At 35.8% G+C, this 16,934-nt stretch overlaps 1 protein-coding gene across 1 annotated transcript; it reads left to right on the forward strand.

Annotated features, from left to right (window-relative positions):
- Positions 1 to 4,043: 4,043 nt before the first annotated feature.
- On the forward strand, positions 4,044 to 9,497 carry LOC123667461. The gene is made up of 6 exons (XM_045601355.1): positions 4,044 to 4,424; positions 5,229 to 5,579; positions 5,839 to 5,928; positions 7,530 to 8,001; positions 8,524 to 8,813; positions 9,471 to 9,497. The coding sequence occupies exons 1-6, from the start codon at positions 4,389 to 4,391 to the stop codon at positions 9,495 to 9,497; spliced, it is 1,266 nt and encodes a 421-aa protein (XP_045457311.1). The 5' UTR covers positions 4,044 to 4,388.
- The last annotated feature ends 7,437 nt before the right edge of the window (positions 9,498 to 16,934 follow it).

The raw sequence follows: 16,934 nt of genomic DNA on the forward strand, positions 1-16,934 counted from the left end.
TTTTATTTTATTTTATTTCATTTCAATATAAATTAAAAAACATATCTAAAAGCAATACAAATACTTTCCGATCGTAATTTTACAAGTCATACTAAATTTTGTTGCTTCTTTTTTCTCTTAAACTTACTACTTCTTTTTTCTTTTAAAAAAGGAGAGGAGGAAAAGGATTTTCATCAAATATTCAGTGGTATATCCTATGACCACACACCACATAATATTAGCCGTCTTTTCGCCATTTACCTACACAACAAATACACAAAACTCAAAGCTATCCACAGAATACATACAAATACACAATACACACAAATACACAGAATACATCTCGGTCTTATACACAGGTCGGGAAACTACAGTGGTGGGGGTACACGGTCTACAGCCGACAGAGGCAAGACGATCGCTTGGTGTGCTATGCAACGAAGACAGAATATCATTCTGTCTCCTTATTCTACACGTCAAGCATTTCTGTTTTAAAATATAACCAATTACAATGAAACAACACTAAATATAACCAATTACAATGAAACAACACCTAATATTACCAATTACAATGACAAACTTCACTCGATATAACCAATTAAAATGAAGCGTCACCATCGCATCACGTGACCGTACACAGCCATAGCAGTGACTGACAGCGACGTTGACGCGAATAAAAAGTTATGACATAGGCCGCGTGTTATTAACCGTCCGCAACGCACTTAAACTAGGTACCCATTCTATCGTTCCACCTAAGGCCCGCGGTCGTCGCGAGCGGATGCTCGACGTCATAGATGACGTCACTGTTCGCAACCGCATCGCGCCCACTTCGCCTCTTGACTTCAGTGAGGTATCTGGGGGTCCACATCGACCGGAGGCTGCGCATGGTCCCGACCGTCAACATGGCGGTCAACCATGCAGCGGCGGCCCGGTCGAAGCTCCACTCGGTGTTCACCTCCAGACTACCGACAAGAACCAAGCTGAAGGTTTACGGAGCCTACGTCCGCTCGCGATTGACGTATGTGGCCCCGGCTTGGTACGTCCTCTGCTCGGCGAGCCAGGCCAGAAGGCTTCAGGTCCAGCAGAACCGGTGCCTACGCTTGATAGTAGGAGCTCCGAGGTACGTCAGGAACGACGTCATCCATCGCGACACCCAGACGCCTACCGTAGAGGAGTATGTGCGTTGCCTCGCATGCGCCATGTTCGCCCGCGCGGACAGGTGCGCGTGCACACACCTCCACGGTATCGCACAGCTACACGCGAGACCGCCAGACGGACGTCCCCTGCCTCGCGAGCTCCTGCTGTCACCGCCGGTTCCCAACACCGACGTCGGTGGCGACGATAGTGATGACCATGACGACGGCTAGGACACCCGGGTTTTAACCGCGATGTCCCCTCGAACTCCTAATACACAAGATTTTCTGAAAATACATTTCTGTTAGGCCATAGTCTACTTTAGGTAGGTATGGCCACGACCCATCGGGTCTAAACATAAGATCCCGAGGGCGAAGTCTCTCGGTGATGACAGCCCGGGTGGAGAGGCTATGCCTATAAGCCCGTACTCGGGACAGACCCTCAGGCCTGTCAAGAAGAGCCACATACACACCCACCTCGCCCACAAAATATAGGTGGGTCAAACTTAGCTTTCATCAAAACGTAGCGGGAATTTTAAAAAACCAACTGTCAATAACAAATTGCGAATGTTACCTCTCATTCGATCCAGCAAAAACACAACGATCAAGTCCCGGGAATCCATGTTGAATTAAATATTACTCCCATCCATGCGAAATATTCAGTCATAACCCCACAGTTTCATGTTTTCACCATGCCGCCATTGATTGATTGATTGGTTTAATGGCTTTCAGTTGTACCATGCCGCCATATTGCGAGCTTACAGCTGATACCTGACAGCGCCCAATTCGCCCAAATAAGCGGTCCACTTATACAATTCGCTCACAACGCCCGCGGCGTTTTTCGCGTTAGTGGAACGGCAATTTCAGCGGTCGTGGGTGTTGGAGTTGTGGGTCTTAGGTGGAACGCGCCCATATTGTACTAATCTTTCACCATTGAAATTGGGCTTTGTTTCATGACATGTATATAAGACAGTGGAATACACACATTAGTACACAGAAAACTCAATAAAACACACAGAATACAATTACTACATGCTCAAATACAACACACCAAACGTCACAAACCGCTTAGCTGTGTGGCTACGGCAGTAAAGAATATAGCCACCCCCTTTCTTCCCGTGGCTGTCGTAAGAGACGACTAAGCGATAACACAGTTCCACTACCACCTCGGAACTTAAAAAGCCGACCGATGGCGGGATAACCATCCATGCTGGCTTTGAAATACACAGGTTAAAGATGGGCAGCAGCGTCTTCGGTGCAACAAAGCCAGCTGAGCGGTCACCAACCCGACTGCCCAGCGTGGTGACTATGGGCAAGACACATAAGTTCACGCCATTTTTGGCACGAACTTCTGGAGGCATGTGTCCAGCAGTTGACTGCGATAGGCTGAAGTGAAACGTCACAAACTAACTTGCCAGCTTTCCCTGACACGTTAGGCAAGTTTACTTACGCTTACACTACGGGTAAGGGTAGGAGAGAACCAAGAATAGAGTCCCAACAAACCACCCAATTCTTGATGTATGGTAAAATATATTGATACAGAAAAGAAAAAATAGAATTTACTTTCTAAAAAAATTGTTAAGCGATTTTTCAAAATTAATAATTAAGAATTTAATTGTTTTCACGATCGAATAATTACTAATAGTGGACGAACAAACGATAATTAATCAAAACTAATTAATTTGAGCTACAAAAATAAAGATATCTAGTAAGAGCGGCCAATTATAAGGGTGAACATTTGTATAATTAATTAATTTAATTATAAATAAATAAAATACGACCAAACAATTTTTATAATCGAACAATAACGAACCAACGACGAACATACAATAAAAAAATCAACAATCGAAAAAAAGCGGGGCCAAATTCAGTGAGCCTAGCGAATACCGCGAATACGATGGAAATTCAAATATTATGTATTGTTATCGTTTATCTCTGGTTTATCTCTATAGTTATATTCATGTTATATTTTAGTCTATTCCCCTGCATAGTTTTCCGTTTTTCCTAGTGTGTGAACGAATCATAAAAGTTTCATTGAAAAATTCAGTGAAAAAATCATAAACCTTTAAAATATATACTCTTTAGTCTTTGGCAATAGCTACTAATCTGTGGCAATCGTGTATTATGCACGGCAGGGCTGCCAGATGTACGATTTTAATCGTACGCATACGATTTTTTTGCATTTTTACTCTTGTACGATCGCTAGACCAAGATCGTACACAAAATGTACGATTTTTATATTCCTATTACCTGGAAGCATTTCGTAATAAAAAAAAGTCATCCACTAGCAAGCATGAATTTAGTAGAACTACCCCAACTAGCTAACGCGTGCCTAGATCTTTAACTTGAATGAAGTCTCTTTGAATAATCATATAAGAGCTGTATTTGTTTGCTTTCTAACAAAACTAATATATATAATATAGATATTTACTCTTTCGGTAATAATTGTGACATGAAAAAAAATTCATTTTGAAATAAAAAACAATTAGAAAATTATAAAACACTGGCTCATTTTGCTTTAAATTTGTTATGTTTTCCCCATTACAGTGCAGATTGTGAACGAGCATTCAACGAAGTTTATTTAATCAAAACAAAACTTAGAAACAGTTTATCCAATGATACACGTAAGGGCAAATTATTAGCTAAGCAATTAATTAAGAAGAAACGAAAATTTTACGAAGTTTAACCCAACAAATTCTTTTATTAAAACATATGACCACACAAAATTTTGTACGAGTGTAACAAATAGTTTTATTACATTTATTTTCTAAAACTAAACGAATTTTGATAATTTATAATAAGAATTAGTACTTAGTCTTAAAGGGCTATACGATCTTTTTATTTCAAAATTTCCTTGGCATACGATTTTTTTTGTACTTGGCGTACGATCACACTTTTTGTGCACCTGGCAGCCCTGATGCACGGTATACTTTCTTTACTCTGTGATTATGCATATAATGATAAAACTCACAAATGTTGTCTAGGTTGTTCGGAATATTATATGTTGTTGATCGATCTTGTGAATAGTATTTTAGTGTCTTATAGTATCGTACTTTCATACGATTTACGTAGTTATATTATTTTAATGTATTGATTGTAAAATTCTTTGTAATTATAATTGAAACGTGGTATTAATCGAAAACATATCTTCTGTGTTATGTCAGGCTAGCGGTGTAGTTATAAAGATTACCTTTTTTAAATTAATGAATTTATTTTAAGATTTTCCGCACTAGCTTTCTGCATTTTGTGTACACTTTAGTTATTTTATTGTAATAAAAAATGGTGAACATAGTTATTGCCGGATTGCCGAAAAATGTAAGTAATTTATTTGTTACAAACTTTTTACCGCTGTCGGAGAAATTAAATAAAACTCAAGCACGATAGTTTACACAATAGTTTTCAATACTTTTAACGCATTACTATTAATTTACATTTACTAAATTACACGTTCATTTTGGATCCCACTTGTTAATACAATTCACATGTTTCAAGGGTATAGATAACTATTAATTATAATCATTCCTAAAAACTATCTACTATTAATTACGCTTGCTATAGTTAGAATTTTGACACGACTTGTAGAGTTTCTATAAAATATTGTACAAATAAACTACTTTAGGTCTAGGCTGAGGATATTCGGACGCTAACGTGACTCCAGTGGTAATCTAGCGTGACTGAAAAAAAAATCCCATAGACCTAACCTCAAAATTAGACCATTCATCGGCATAATTTCGTTCCGTGACGTCTCCGGCGCTTCGGAAGGTGCAGCCCTGCGCCCTTTGCGCAGCAAAATCCACGTCTGCGTTTTGTAACAGCAGGCGTGGGCTGCCCTCCCTCTGCGCCTCTGGCTTCTAAAGAACACTCAGGGGTATTCAGCGTAACCACAATAGATTTGAAACTGTACTTAGTGCTACTATCCGAATATCCTTATCGCTAGGTCTATCACCTAAAACTCAGAAACTCGAAATTCAAAAGTCATACTAATGTCAAAAATTCAGAAACAAATCTTTAATAAGCAAATTGAGGAATACATATGTTACTGAAACTGGCTGTTTAGCGTTTAAGAATTACAAAAAAACATATTTTTTTGTTATTTATCTTACAAAATATTATTTCCAGGTCAAAATACCAAAGTTCGTAAGTTATTTAGAGAGGACAGTGTTTCACGAAATACTCAATGCAAGACATGTGCATACAATGCATGTCGATAATAATATTAAGAATATAACATTAGGTTTGCGATCAAACGATGCACGAAAAGCTCGTAGATATCTACACGGTTTTCTATATCAATATGCGGGAAAGGAATATCCTCTTCAGTGTTGGCAAGGTGACTATGATAACAATCCACAACCAAAAGACAGAAATGAGATGGATTACACCAATACACCTGCCAATGAAAACTTTCAAAATGATTCGGAGCCATCACAAAATCCTTCGACGCTTAAAAGAGAACTGCAAGAGATTGATGTAATGTTTATATTTTAACTTATTTCAATATTTTATTTATTTACCTATATACAATTTATCCTAGAAGTATACATAATGTGTTGAGCAAAAGGCGGACACAAACCCCATATAGTCATAACCATAGCTTTATCTAACAAAAATTTAATAAAAAAGAGTTTATAGTTTTTTCTTTTAATATATGATCAGTAATAACACACACATGTTTTATTATACGTTAATTTAAGAACAAGTATATATTTATGATTATGTTTTCTCTTAGCTAAAAATTGAAATAGTTAAGAGACAGCGCATTCTATTGGAAGAGGAGAACAAACTGCTTCTGGCTCAGAAGAAATCGGAACTGTTGAACGTAAGATAACATTTTTATAATCTATACAAAAATAATTAAGAGTAACCGGTTTTTCAAAAGAAATTTTACTAAGGGTTAAATTATGAATGATATTAGCAACTGAAACTTTAAACTTTAAATATTTAATGTGTTATTTGAATATGAAAATTATGTATAAACGAAGGTTGTCTACCATTCATCAAATTTTCTTTGTTATATCTACTTGTAAAATGTATTTGGAAGGAATTTTACTAAGGGGTCTTAAATTAATCACGTAAGTCTCAAAAGGATTTGGGGGAAATATCACAAGGAAGGGGAGGCAGCCTTTAATTAGATCAAGTGTATGTATTTTTTGATTTGGTGAACATGCTATTTCTGAACCAACAAACACTATCTCAATGTCTTTATAGAAATTTGTATCAATATACTTAATTTTTAAAAATGGAATCAGCGAATGTATTTAAAGATTATATTCTGAGAATTTCAATTTACTTTCCACAAAAAAAATACACGTGATTTTTGGATATGGAAAAGGGGGCTGCCTAAAACCTTACAACATCACTAAGGGGTAAAAAAAGTTGCTAGGAACATCACGTGATTAAAGAACGACCCCTAACTCTGCGGATACTAAAAAAATTCTAAATGAACTTACCAAATGAGTGCTTTTTTTCTCTAATAATTATAGATCTTCATTTTCATTATTAACTGTATACCTATAGTTGCCCTTACACAGCAATGTAGCGACTTAAATAAGAGAAAAGCTATGACATTAATACCTGAAAAAATATGTAAAGGAAATCAATAAGTTCCTTACAATTGAGAGGTGCAAGTATATCACCTTTTCATTGTTCTAGTTCCCGATCACATTTATGTTAAGAACTACTTTTACACTACCGCTCTCGTATAGTGGTGCAAGTAGTCGCCTAAAACACCGGCGGTTTGCGGGTTCGAATCCCGCTCGGGATGGATATTTATATTCGTATAAATGTTCCTTTCTAGTTCGGATGTCCGTCCTTGTGGGTCACTCCACTGTGCCTTGCAGAGCACCTTAAGCCGTCGGTTCTGGTTGTTATCGAAATTACTTGATAGCCATCGTTACTCATAGTGAGGAACATATCCGCCAATCCGCAATGCAGCGGCGTGGTGGATCCAAATCTCTTCTATGTCTCCAATCCTTCTTCTACATGGAGAAAGAGGCCTATGCCCAGAAGTGGGATGATACAGGCTGAATGCATGCATGTAGGCATGCTTGCACTTTTATGTAGTTATTGGAACACATGATTGTGATTATTATTATTATTATTTATATGTATAATTATAAATAGAAAAATATGTAGCTGTATCAGTCAGCTGTTAACTATAACAAAGGCATTAAGTTGCCTTTCTTAGGAACAGATGACCCGTGTATGTTACAAATATTTATTTATTTATCATAATCAAAGAATCTGTTTTTACACAGTACTTAAAGTACTGAAGAAAAAATTTCTTTATATGATGTTAAACCTGCATATACAAAGGTTTATTGTAAGCTATTCAGCTGTCTACTGCAATATACACATACATAATTACAACTATTACAAATTCTATACAAAACCCTGTAGGTATTCAATTTTTCTTTGCAGAAAATCGGACCAAATGACTATGAAAATTTAGTTAAATTGGAAAAAGTCTGTGGTCTTAAAGATTTGAATGAGATAGAAAAAATACAGCCTACTCCGGCAACAAATACAACTACAAATGCAAAGAAAAAGAGTAACATCAAGTTACCGAACTTTAAAACGCCTTGCAGGATAATCATAAAGGAAATGAAAGATGTCCTTGATGATTATGTGAAACCAGATAACCGCGACATGGTAATGTCGCTAATTTATTCCGCTATAAGGAAGAGATTGATACTTGTGCTGCAAGGCAAGAGCTTCATGCCGGCCCCAGACATTATACACTTGTATAGAGTCAAATATCCTCATTCGACCGATAAGAACCTACTAGAAGAGCTAATGGAAACAATTAGCCAAAGTTTCTGGCCGAAAACACCAAGTGTTAATACAAATGATAATGATAATAGTCAAATTAAGACTAAAGACGAAGATACAGGTACAAATAAATGTCTAACTCTCTTATAGTCCAGAATATTATCAGAATCAGTCTCATATAAAGATATTTATATTAGAGACGTGATTATCTTAGTGCAGTAGCCCAGTGGCTATTGTATGAAGCTTAGTAAGATTTTATTGCACAGTTTTTGACTCAAAACTAATAAAACTCAAGAAATTATTAACATAATCTTAATATATATAAATTAAGCCTCACGTTGTTTGTCCGCGATGGACTCCCTAAACTACTTAGCCGATTTTAATCAAATTTGCACACCGTTTGCAGTTTGATCCAATTTAAAAGATAGGCTATATTTTATTTTGATATATCTCATTATTATATTTAAGAAAAAAATTAAGGTGGTACGCATTTCGCCAGGTCAGCTAGTATTATAATATAATATTTAAGATACGATGTAACAGGTTTAGTTAACTAAAAAGAATCAAATTTAACTACTTTTGAAACATAAAAGTTACGATATGTTATATTACTGTATGCGTTTACTAAGTTTCTCGTATATAGTTTCAGATTTGTCTAAAAATATTAAAGAGGATGAAAATGATACAGGCGACACTGATGATGTTCAGGTTATCAATGATAACAATGATGGTCAAGTGATCGATGTGAATTCATTGAACAATGTTGAAAAAATTGAAACTCAACAAGAATCAGAAAACCATAAAAGTGATGCAGAGACAAATCGAGATGAGAAAACAATTGAGTCATTGGATAATGTCGATGCGGCTGTCGATATGGATAATGATTTTGATGAATGGGAGGATAATGAGATCGAGGGTGATTCCACGGTTGAGGTAAGTACAGTTACAGCTTTTTCTTAGACTGTTTTTAAAGGGAACAATCTCTTAATAATTTTTTAAGAATTGATTAGAATTTGCGAACTTGTGGAGGCCTATGTCCAGCAGTGGACTGCAATAGGCTTAAGTGATGATTAGAATTCGATTTGTATAAGGAATCTGATTGGTTCCTCAGTTTCAGTCATAGATAATTTTTAAAAGTTATAATCAAAATTAAAATTTTCTAGATATTCGAAGCGCACATTCAAAATTATTAATTGAGGTTCTAGGTACAACATTCAAATTCACTTGTAATAAATAAAACTTTTATGACCAATATCAGATAATTTTGTCCAAGTATCTTTATACCTCTTGGTAAAGCTTAAGTGCTTTAACCTCAGTTTTAAACTTTAAACCTTGAAGAAGGGGGTAATATGTTTTATGGATCTATATTTTTGTTTATTTTCATACAACTGTTTGTTAGGAGAAAAAAAGAGCATTAAAATAGGGTAACTAGATGTGTTTCATTTTTTTTTTCAATGTGGAACTTTCGAATTTTATATTCGAAAATATGTCAAATTCAGCGAATATACCTTTATACACAGTTAAACTTTTGACGAATTTTCATTATATCTTTATAATTTAAATGTTTTATTTATTTTCTTTTTATTGCAGAAGGAAGCTGCAGATGCAGAACTTTAATTGTAAAATTTAAATTTTCTTTCAAGACCTTATACAGATTGTATTTAAATTTTTTCACACTCCTTAGTAGACTAAGTATTATGTCACAGATCACCTCCAATAGATACCGCCCGCATGAAAGGTTCGCGACGCGGATATCGCATTAATATTAGAAATTTTATTAATAATAATAGAACTTTATCGTCCAGATAATATAGCTGTAGTCATACATTCATTTTTAATTAAAGCAATTACACAAAAAGTTTTTAAGCAAATACATTATGAATTTAAACATTCTTAATGTCCCTTTGTTGTGAAAATGATATAATTATTTTAGTTTAAAAAAATGGCATAATATGCAATCAGTAAAGTAAATATATAATTCTAGTATAGTTCCAGTTAGAATGGTTGATTCTTGATGCATATTTGAAAAATATTTCACTTAATGGTTGACCAATACACGTTGTACAAAATTTCTACAAAAGGCTTTTTTATAATGTTTCCTTTATCACCGAACATTGAGGTCAAATTTCAAAATTGAATCTAGCACTCAAAAAATCTTTTCTATAAATCAATAGTCATTTATGTTTCTTTCTATTAGTGATTTCTTCTGTCGTCATCTATATTTATTAAATAAAATATGAAAATCGATCTAAAATATAATATTTTTTTTTATTTATTATAATAAAAAAATATATAGATATTCCAAATTATGGATGTATATTACATCCATAACGACCTAGAAAAGTAGAAAGTCATTAGTGTGTGTAAAATTATGACAATCCAAAATTATATTTTAAATTAAAGCACTAAACATAAATAAATAAATAAAACTATACATGGATTGTGAAGACATAAATAAATAAATGTAGTTCAGATAGTAATTTAAAGTTATCGAAAAAGTAGATATTTAGTTCAACAATATTTCAACAAATATTGGCGAAATTGAACTAAAATCGATATGCGGTATCTATTGGACATAATCTGTGGTCTCTATGTATGTTTAAGGTGATAGTTTTAAAATAAATATAAATTACAAATATAAACCTTTTTTTATTTCCCACTTTAATCGACAATTCACAAGTTGAAATGTGGTCTATCCATTTGATATTTATATCTATAATAAAACAGATACTGGTAAGAAAGAAGCGTACGGCTCACCTTATGGTAAGCGGTTACCATAGCCTTATAGACGCCTACAACGCCAGAAACATCGCTGTGTTGCCAATCCTGCCCAGGAACTCTTTACTCACACAGGAAAACAACACTACTTGAAAGCATTAGCTGTGATCTGTAAAGTTGAGGTATTTCCCCAGACAGGCTGCTTCAGTGTTCTCTTGTATTTGTGCACTTGCTTTACCTCAATGTACGTAGGAATTATTTAACAAAACATATATGAAAACTTCATAGGGCCAATGGAACCCAAAAATATAATTTTTAGATTGTTTATCTATCAGTATGTTTATATAATGTGCAGATTCACGTCAAAGTTCCTGGAGGTGTAATTTAAAAACTGGTTGTTTCATCTTAATACGCCGCTTAGTAATTAAAATATTTACAATATAACAAAGTCGTAGGCACTGCTAATCTCAAATAAAAAAACTTAGATTCATTGTATTAATTAAAGCGTCGGTTTTTAAGTTTTTCGATGTACATACATCGTTCGCGGTTCATCCTGACACGTACCAAGTTTGGGGTACTGCTAAAAATGTGAGAACGTAGTAAGAGCTATGTAAAAATAAGGAATTAAGTACCTGCCTAAAACGCAGTAGCTAATTTGAGCAGACTGTCATATATATAACTAGGTCGGTAAACAAGCGTACAGCTCACCCAAAAATAAGCGATTACCGTAACTTATAGACGCCTGCGTTACCTAAAGCAACGCAAACGCGTTGCCGACCCAATTCCCCAACCCAAGAACTCTGGTCTCCTTACTCATCACAGGAACACAGCACTGCTTGAAAACAGTATTAGCTGTGAGGTCAGGATTAGCGGTGTGGCTCTGAGATGATCTGTAAGGTCGTCTTCAATTACATCCACCAGTAATAACCAGTAAGTACAACGTAAGTAGACGAAAAAGTAGTCAAATAAATACGCATAATTAGTTTGGCACTGTTGGAAGCTATTAATCTAAATGAATGAATGAATAGATAACTCAAAATTTGCTTGTGATATCTCGATTAAATTTAAATTGGACCTTATAACAAGCATCACCTTTCGATTAAAAAAAGAATAATCGAAATCGGCCCACCCAATAAAAAGTTCTGAGGTAATAAACATAAAAAAGTCAAGTCCTTTTTGGAATTCGATTAAAAAATAGTAGAATGTGTCTGAAAACAGGTAATGGTTTACCTCCTATCCACCCTTTGCCTAAGGATCCCTGGAAAATCGTTTGTTTTTTTTTATTTAAAAAACCCACATTCAAGTATGTAGGGGCAAGACAATGTCAATGACAATGTAAATTCTAGAATTTTTACTATCTATTTATTACTTCCATTATAATTAAATCATCCTTGAAGGTCTCACCACCATGCCTCGGAAAGCACGTTAAGCTGCCGGTCGCGGTTGTTATCATAGAAATCTGATTGCCACCGTTACTCATAATTTAATATATATCTGACAACCCGCAGTGTAGCAGCCTAAAATAAATAAATTCTTTATTGGACCAAATACTTCACAATTTCTTAACCCGCCAAACTGCATGACAGTGTTTCTGCGGTTGAAGTTAGTGAAGTAGTTCTCGTGTATGGAGAAAGAGATCTATGCCCAGCGGTGGGATGTTACCAGGCGGAATCAATCAATCAAAATTATAATTAGTATTAATGTTTTGAATGTCATATTTTCTTTATCTAATTTTTGTTTTTGGTTGGTCATGATTTAATTAAGGTTAAACCAGTCAATTATGACCGACAATGAGGTATATCGCATTCGAGATTTAATTTCTTTGTTACTAAATAAAATAGTGGTATCATCTTATAACATTTTCAATCAATGTTCTATTATCCAAGGCAGGTCATTAATTAACATTTTAAAGAGAAGTAAGGCTCCAAAAAACTCCCTTGGGAAACACCTGATTGGTTTATTTTCTGGTTTTCTATTCATATTTATATATCTATTTTTAGGGAAACCATGTTTAATAAATAAATAAAAATAAAAAAGCCTTTTATTTCTTCCAGAAAATGCTAGTTTACAAGTTAAATTGGTTTGTTAGTATCGATATTTTTTATTTTTTATTTTTTTATTTTTTTTTTAATATTTAATGGTTGATATGTTATTATCATAGATATAGTACCTATATGTTTAATAAAATTATTCTGTAAGAACCCCTCTGCAGGTAAAGGTCTCCTCCAAATTTAGTCAGTTTTCTTTGGATTGTGCTGTTTGTGTCCAGTTTGGACCCGCTATGCGTTTAATTTCGTCCTCCCATCTGGTGTAAGGTCTCCCTTTCTTTCTTTTACCCTCTGGCCCCCTCCATTCTGTTACTCTTTTTGTCCACCTTTGATTTTTCAGGCATGCTATATGTCCGGCCCACCTCTATTTTAATGCAAGAGCTTGTGCTAAACCGTCTGTTGCTTTTGTGACGTTGCGTATTTTTGTATGCCTTATTTTATTTATTCTTTTTATGTTCAGCATACTCCGCTCCATTCCTAGTTGGCACGTTATAATTTTATTTTTAATATTTTTGTTTTTCCATGTCTGACAAGCATAGGTCAGGCATGGTATACGGCAAAAATGAATATCCTTTGTCTTCAATTTGATTGGCATGTTGCTCTTAAATATTTTTTAAGGCTCCAGTACTTATTCCATGTTAGCTGGGCTCTCCGCTCAATCTCTTGGTAGTGTCTGTCGAAGCTTATTTTCTTGCCTAGGTAAATGTATTTATCAGTGTACTGGAGCGGCTCGTTATCGACGTATATTTGTACCTTATTGTTGTTGGTCATTACCATAGTTTTAGAGAGGTTCATCTCTAGGCCGGCGAGCTTGCTAGTTTTGTTTAGTGATTCTACCATGTACTGTAGTTCTTTTCCTTTCTCTGATATCAGCACCAAGTCGTCGGCAAAACGTAGATGGTTTAAATACTATTTTTTGTGAAGATTTTTTTAGGGAAACTATGTTTACCACAGTATATTCAGTATGTGACGTTTATTATTTTATCTACACTAATGTTGTAACATTCTACTTATGTTTCCAATACTTGACTTATAATTACTACTGTTATAGCACAGACAACAAAACACTCAATTTAAGCAATTTCACATGATGGTATAATATCCACATCGATATCGTAAAATCTTATTATTACATCGCGCGCATGCGCGCAGCTGCGCTCTCATTGGTTAGATTTTAATGGCGGCAAAATCACTGTGACAATACACGTACACATGAATTTAATTTAATAAATTAAAAGTTAAAAATGGATAGCGACGATGATATTTGTACGCCTCCGGATATTCTAGAATTAGCAACAAAATTAACTCACAATCTTTTGCCAGAAAAATCTAGAAAATTATATGAAAATTAACATTAACTTTCAGAATTGTACCATCCAAAATTTGAACAATTATTATAAATAAACTATTGTCAGCTTTTACTCTTGTTGTTTGATTAATTGCATTAGTGAAGATAAAGTAGTGTATGCAACTGCATATAACACGGGTATTAAAACACTCGTTACTATTATGAAACTCGCTGCGCTCGTTTCATAAACTCACACTCGTGTTTTAATACCCTTCATTATATGACAGTTGCATAAACTACTATTATTGTATCTAATGTTTATCGTTTTTTATAACGTCATAATTTTCCATTTCCTAAAATACCACATTTCTATAGTCTCTGTAAAAGTATTTTGTGATCCATTTGAAAAACACGGAGAAGAGCAACTAGCCTATAGTTACTAATTAAATGTTTTTTTTTAAAGATGGGTTTAATGATAACCATTTTCAAATTGTTTGGGTAGATTCCAGATTCAATGCGCAAATTGATTAAAAAATAACGTAACAAACGATTCATAAAATTATTTCACGTCTTTATGTTTTGTTTTTTTTTTTTTTTTTGTAAATTGTTATTTATATATTTACTCGTTATTGTACACCACAATATGCAAATACAAAATAATAATAATACAGACAGGTCTTATGGCTAGTTAGCCATTTCTTGCAGACGACCGAAATAGGATGGAGTATTATTTATTTGAAGATCGGGTAGGTGGTGCAGTTATATTGTAATAAACTTACATACAAATATCTACACATTAATACTTACAAGCCATGCATAAATACATTTGAATAATATAATATAATAAACTATTAAATATAACAACAGTATCTCATAGCACTTACAATCAATTTCGCCATAAAAAATAAATAAATAAATTTAATTGGAATCGCCTTCAGTATTAAGGTAATGCTTTTTCACTAATTTTTGCAACGTTAATTAGTTCCTGGGTAGGGTTGGCAACACAACGATGCTTCTGGTGTTGCAGGCGTCTATAAGACTAAGGTAACAGCTTACCATAGGGTGAGCCGTACGTAAATTATTCCATAGCTTAATTGCCCGAATGGTGAAAGACTGACTGAATTTTTTTTCTTTTATGAACAGGCAATTTTAACATTAGTCTCCTCGAACATCTTAGTCTCACCATATGGCATGGCCTATCTATGTGGCATATTTATACGTAGTACACTTCTTTCAGTATCTGTAATATTATAAAAACATAACTATTCTGAACATTTCAAAATCAAAAAACATTTTTTTCAAACTATTTATTATTAAATTACACTGTCTCTTATCTACCAATCCTCTGTCCACTCATTGTCGTGATCGTCAACGGCGTCATTAGTTTCTATCCCGTCCAGCTCATCTGACAATTTTTCACTTTCCTCCTTGTACAGGGACACGCATATTTTAAGAGTAGGTACGTCACACGGTCGTATCGTCATTTTGGAACCACCTGAATGTACGTTTATTTAATATCAAATCTTATATAGAGTTATGTGTGGCTACGGCACTAAAGAATTTAGCCACCCCCTCTCTTCCCGTGGGTGTCGTAAGAGGCGACTAAGGGATAACAAGGTTCCACAACCACCTTGGAACTTAAGAAGCCGACCGATGGCGGGATAACCATCCAACTACTGGCTTTGAAATACACAGGCCGAAGACGGGCAGCAGCGTCTTCGGTGCGACAAAGCCAGCCCTGTGGTCACCAACCCGCCTGCCCAGCGTGGTGACTATGGGCAAAACACATGAGTTCACGCTATTTTTGGCGTAAACTTGTGGAGACCTATGTCCAGCAGTGGACTGTATAGGCTGTAATGGTAATGGTATATAGAGTTATAAAAAGATTTAAAGATGGGGATATAAAAAGATGCATAAGAAATTCAAGATCATCATTAGAGATCATTATTACCTACTAGTTGATTCATTGTGGTATAGAGGAAAATACTGTTAGTAGACGGTACAACATCGGTTTATTAGTTTGTACTACATAGAAGCCTAATAAAAAGATTTAAAGATGGGGATATAAAAAGATGCATAAGAAATTCAAGATCATCATTAGAGATCATTATTACCTACTAGTTGATTCATTGTGGTATAGAGGAAAATACTGTTAGTAGACGGTACAACATCGGTTTATTAGTTTGTACTACATAGAAGCCTATTTGTATACTTATTTTACGAAATTAAACGTTTTAGACGTAGAGCAAAAAAAAACCCGTGTGCCTCTATCATCCACACCTCACGATTTAATATGCGCTTTGCTTTGAGTCAATGTACACAACAGTCACATGCTGAACACGACGAGCAGGTTGAACAAGTTCGGGTCTCCCCTGACGGTGCACCACCACCACCACAACAACAACAACAACAGTCACGTACCGACCAGCGTGCCGTCGGCGGCCAGCAGCGCCGCGAGCGCGTCCCGCGGCACGCGCACGGTGAGCAGGTTGAACAAGTTCGGGTCTCTCATGACGGTGCACCACCACCACCACCACAACAACAACAACAGTCACGTACCGACCAGCGTGCCGTCGGCGGCCAGCAGCGCCGCGAGCGCGTCCCGCGGCACGCGCACGGTGAGCAGGTTGAACAAGTTCGGGTCTCTCATGACGGTGCACCACCACCACCACCACAACAACAACAACAACAACAACAACAACAACAGTCACGCACCGACCAGCGTGCCGTCGGCGGCCAGCAGCGCCGCGAGCGCGTCCCGCGGCACGCGCACGGTGAGCAGGTTGAACAAGTTCGGGTCTCTCCTGACGGTGCACCACCACCACCACCACCACAACAACAACAACAACAACAACAACAACAACAGTCACGCACCGACCAGCGTGCCGTCGGCGGCCAGCAGCGCCGCGAGCGCGTCCCGCGGCACGCGCACGGTGAGCAGGTTGAACAAGTTCGGGTCTCTCCTGACGGTGCACCACCACCACAACAACAACAACAACA

This window comes from Melitaea cinxia, chromosome 28 (genome assembly GCF_905220565.1).
Source record: "Melitaea cinxia chromosome 28, ilMelCinx1.1, whole genome shotgun sequence".
Lineage (NCBI taxonomy): Eukaryota > Metazoa > Arthropoda > Insecta > Lepidoptera > Nymphalidae > Melitaea > Melitaea cinxia.

Excerpts from the sequence above, each read along its gene's own strand:
- LOC123667461 (XM_045601355.1), top strand. The coding sequence starts at position 4,389 with ATGGTGAACATAGTTATTGCCGGATTGCCGAAAAAT. Across the intron at positions 5,580-5,838 it reads GAGAACTGCAAGAGATTGAT|CTAAAAATTGAAATAGTTAA; the intron begins GTAATGTTTATA and ends GTTTTCTCTTAG. Across the intron at positions 5,929-7,529 it reads AGAAATCGGAACTGTTGAAC|AAAATCGGACCAAATGACTA; the intron begins GTAAGATAACAT and ends TTTTCTTTGCAG.